Source organism: Homalodisca vitripennis, chromosome 6 (genome assembly GCF_021130785.1).
Source record: "Homalodisca vitripennis isolate AUS2020 chromosome 6, UT_GWSS_2.1, whole genome shotgun sequence".
In the NCBI taxonomy this organism is placed as follows: Eukaryota; Metazoa; Arthropoda; class Insecta; order Hemiptera; family Cicadellidae; genus Homalodisca; species Homalodisca vitripennis.
Window position 1 is genome coordinate 123,384,043 of NC_060212.1, and position 5,051 is coordinate 123,389,093.

The window sequence follows — 5,051 nt, forward strand, 5'->3', positions numbered from 1 at the left end:
TAATAAAAGTGTTTTATCGGTGGACCTATTTTGTCCCTGTCCCTGGTAATTTAGATTAATAACACGATATTTGGTTACAAATTCATATTGTTATGTATCTATATTCCCTAATTCTTCCTTATGCTAACTTTAAACATTACATACATACATATATGTTTTTGTAACTATTTTTTAATTCTGGTAAATTGCCACTTATGACATAAAATAATTTTAAAACTTTATAAGCAAATATACGAGATTTAAGGGAAAGAATATATAAATAAATGAGTTTAATACATTCTTTTTATATATAGTAAATCAATTAAATATACAGAGAGTAAACCTGCAAATTTCGACTCTTTATGCTATAGAAATTGTTTTGAAACAAAATACTCTTCCAACTCTAAGTTTATGGGCATGGTCTTTGTTGAAGACTTAAGTGCAGTAATAAAAGATTTAACAGTACTTCACCAGGAATAGATAACATCAATTCTTTTTTAATTAAGTTAATATACCCAAAATTAGTAAACGTTTTATTGTATTTAGTAAATTTAAGTTTTAAAAAAAGGTATTTTTCCAGAAATTTTAAAAACAGCTGTAGTGATTCCTTTACATAAGAGTGGCCTAATTACCGACTGTAATAACGATAGACTAATCTTTTTACTTTCTACCTTTGCTAAAGTGTTTGAACAGTTAATGAAGAAAAAGCTAATTAAATTTCTAGAAAAAAACTAATTTTTCAGTAACAGTCAATTTGTTTTTAGGAAAGGTTTAAATACTGAAGCACTTTCCTTTATGCTCGTTTGTAAATTTGCTTGCAAGTTATTTATCATATCCTTTATGTTATCCATTTCACTTTTTTGCATAGTTTGTATATCATTCATGATTTCCTTAGATTTAGCTGTTTTTTTCATTAGTATTCTCGTTTGTCTCCTATTTTCCTTTATTATTCCTCTGCCTTCCATAGTTTCTGCAAACATTCGCATATATTCGGTTTTGATGTCCTCAACCATTGTAGCAATTTCATTAGCTTGCTTTAAGGTCATAGCCTTTTTGGCCTTTAAGACCGTATCTAGGGTCTTTTGGATCTTGGCAAATTTGCTAAATTCATCTTCGATTTCTGAGCACTTATCCATTGCATTATCATTTCCTTCAGCATCAGTATCACATTCGCTGTCAGAATCGATCAAGTATCTCGAGACTGGTATCTTACCGTCTGTCTCATGAGATTTGCTAATCTTTGTACGGCTAGTATCTTCTAGCGGTGACGTCACTTTTTGGCTTGTACTACATCTTTCTCAGCTGTATTATTAACGTTTGATGGCACACTCACTGCCTGCAGGCTACACGAGCTTATCTTCGGAGGGGTTCTCATTAGACCACTTCTCCTGAAAGCTGATTCATCGTTTTCCTTATCCATTTTGATATGTCCTTGATCTTTCTTTAAACTAATCAACGAGACTCCACTGGCCCTATCCACAACCCTCCTGCTCTCGCAGGAGGTTAAATTGCCCCTTAGCCGTTCCTAGGACTTTTATTTCCAGCGAATTACTGGTTACCTAGGATTCGTTTCCAGCCGCGACTGTGTGGGAGTGGGGCACCACAGGAACCTTTTGTCTAACTTTTCAGATTAGGTGCTGCGGGAGCTCACCCCGCTTCTCTGTATGCACACGGGGGATCACTCTCCAGTGAGTTGATCCTAGTTAGACTTTATAGCGTAAAATAATTTCACTTTCAGCTTTATTTGGCTAAAAATCACACTCGAAAACGCTATATACTCACTGTGGCCGCAGCCAACACCAGGTGGATTTACGCGTAGCTAATGACCTGTAATCTGACCACGAACCCGTACTGGCGGCAATAGCTACATCCCCAGTCTCGAGAACCCCACCCACTGGCCTGTCAGTTAGGACGGACTGGGAACGCTACTGTAGCCTCCTGAGCGAACGACTTCAGCCCCCACCCCCAGCAGCGACGCCCAACGAGCTTGACGACTATGTTTCGGAATTGCACACCGCAATTTCGGATAGCTTGGTGGAAGCGTCACGACCTGGTCGCCCCCCGCACACCAGATCAGCACTGCCTGCCATCATTCGAGCCGCGGTGGACAAACGAAGACGCCTGCGACGCATCTGGCAACTAATCCGGCAGCCAGTTGCTAAACGAGCCTTCAACGCTCAGTGTAACATCGTCAAGCGGATGCTGTTCGACTACAGGACCGAGACGTGGAACTCCTATCTCTCTGGCCTGGAGTTGGAGGACGGCAGTGCTTGGAAAACGGCGAAGATCTTGCGCAGCGAGGAACCGACAAACCAGCCCCTCCACGGACAGCGAGGCCTGGCCTATTCCGCCATGGACAAAGCAGAGGCCTTTGTTGACACCATGGAGGAACAGTTCAGGCCAAACGCAGAGATCTACAATGAGGACCACTACGAACACGTGGAGGAAACTCTTGAACACTGCTTTGGTATGGAGCCTGAGGAGGAGCTGTAGCAGTTCACCCTGGAGGAAGTACAGGCGCTCATCAAGAAATCCAAACCGAGAAAAGCTCCCGGACTGGATGGAATTAGTAACAGAGCCCTACTAGCTGCCCCTGCATCACTGCTGACTTGCCTGGTTAGTATGTTCAACAGCGTCGTCCGATTGCATCACTTCCCGGCTAGCTGGAAGGTGGCCAAAGTTATCCTCATTCCCAAACCTGGAAAATCCCGCCTGTTCCCACAGAACTTCCGCCCCATATCACTCCTCCCCACTATCTCTAAGCTCTTCGAGAAGCTTCTCCTGTCCAGATTAGCTCCTACCTAAATGACTTTATCCGGCCAGAACAGTTCGGATTTAGGAGAGGTCACTCGACGACACAACAACTAGTTCGCGTTGTTAACATGCTGGCTGACAATATGAACTACAACCTATGCTCAGTTGCGATATTTCTAGATGTCAGCAGAGCGTTTGACAGAGTCTGGCACGAGGGACTCCTATACAAACTTGCAGATTCACCAGTTCCCCCCACCATGGTACATCTCCTCCGCTCCTACCTCACAGGAAGGACCTTCCGCATCGGCGTGGACGGCGAATTATCTACAGAAAGGACTATCGAGGCGGGCGTGCCACAGGGCAGCGTACTAGGACCAGTACTTTATCTCGTTTACACCAACGACATGCCACTGGTACCTAGGGTAACGTTGTCCCTGTACGCAGACGACGCCATGTTCCCTCTGCAGAAGCTTTCAGCCGACACACGAGCAGCAGATGGACCTTCTCTCACCGTGGCTGGAAAAGTGGCGCATTTCCATCAACACTGAGAAGAGTTCAGCTGTCTGCTTCAGAAAGCGCAGAAGAATGCCGAAGAGACTCCCGCCACCCGTGACTCTGGATGACGATCCAATTGCATGGAAACCCCATGCCAAATATCTAGGAGTAATTCTAGACTCGAAATTAAACTTCGGACCCCACGCTAAGAAAAAAGCCGAGGAGGCGAAGAAAATTGCTGGGTCAATAGGCCCACTAATAAACCATCGCTCGCCCCTCCCTATGAGCGTCAAGACCACAATTTTCTTCGCTGTAGTTAGATCGGATATGATGTATGCCTCCACAGCTTGGTGGACCAACTGCAGCCGATCTAACCGCAAGTCACTTCAGACCACCCAAAACAAGGCCCTCCGATCCATCACCCGGCAACCAGGTGAAGGACGTGGCAGCAGAGTGGTTTAGTGCGGTAAGAATCCCACATAACCGGGACGCCGGTTCCTTTTGAAGGTTCCCTCTGCTTAACAAAAAAGAAAAAAAAAAGTCCTATACTCCCGGTACTCCAGCGACTCAGGATGCCACCAAAAGCGAGCGGAAAAGCCGTCAAGAAGGCCGGCAAGGCCTAGAAGAACATCACCAAGGGCGACAAGAAGAAGAAGCGCAGGAGGAAGGAGAGTTACGCCATCTATATCTACAAGGTACTGAAAACAGGTCCACCCGACACCGGCGTCTCCAGCAAGGCCATGTCCATCATGAACAGCTTCGTGAACGACATATTCGAGCGCATAGCCGCCGAAGCGTCCCGCCTGGCCCACTACAACAAGCGGTCGACCATCACGTCGCGGGAGATCCAGACCGCCGTCAGGCTCCTGTTGCCCGGCGAGTTGGCCAAGCACGCCGTGAGCGAGGGTACCAAGGCAGTGACCAAGTACACCAGCTCCAAGTAAGCCGGCCGGCCAGCGCCGCAACGAGCGAGCCCGCTCCGCACAAACGGCCTTTCTAAAGGCCACCAATAACTCGTTCGTTTTCGCTTATTTTACCGCTTATAGTTGTAAAACCGATGATAACCTGGTTGTTTCAAGTCGCTCTCGACTCTATTTTCTATCGAAAGTACCCAATTTATGACTTTGTGCTTGTCATAAATATTGTATTCCAAGAACTTTACAATTCCTTTTTTTTAAACACAGTCCGATTTCACTGTAAAATTGTATAATTTTCTGTTTATTTATTTAATTTATTTTTATTTATTATTTTTTTTTTTCAAACAAACATTGAGTTTACAATAAATACGTCAATTGTATTTCGGTCGTAAACCATAGTGTCGGTCATGTTTTATACACATGACTTCTAATTAACCAAGAACCGTTGAACTCTGATTAAACATAACTTCTAATTTTCAGCTTATTTTACAATGGAATTCTGTTATTATGTAGGCTACAACAAGCAACTCTCGACACTTGTTTTATATTGAAATTAACTATTTATGTTTATTTATCTAATTAAAAAACCAAAATACAATCTTTAAACAAACATTAAATTTACAAATACGGTAATCGCCTAATTGATCGTTATTCATAGTCTTCGTGTAATGTTTTATACACTTCAATATTCTAATTGACAAAGAACGTCACTTGACACGTTAAGAGCCGAAAGTTACACTTGAAAAATATATATTTTATCGAAATACCACTAGTTATCACTACAGGTCGATTTAGATGACAACAAGATACACGTTAAATACAGTTTTAACGTTTTGAAACAGACGATTACGGGTGAAATAGTGTGAAAAAGTCACTTTCCGTCCAGTGCGCATGTGCGTGGAGATA

The 5,051-nt window shown here is 43.3% G+C and overlaps 1 protein-coding gene across 1 annotated transcript; it reads left to right on the forward strand.

Moving 5' to 3' along the window:
* Positions 1-3,562: 3,562 nt before the first annotated feature.
* On the forward strand, positions 3,563-4,308 carry LOC124365547 (histone H2B-like). Its single transcript, XM_046821538.1, has 2 exons — positions 3,563-3,694; positions 3,852-4,308. The coding sequence occupies exons 1-2, from the start codon at positions 3,563-3,565 to the stop codon at positions 4,170-4,172; spliced, it is 453 nt and encodes a 150-aa protein (XP_046677494.1). The 3' UTR covers positions 4,173-4,308.
* Positions 4,309-5,051: the final 743 nt, after the last annotated feature.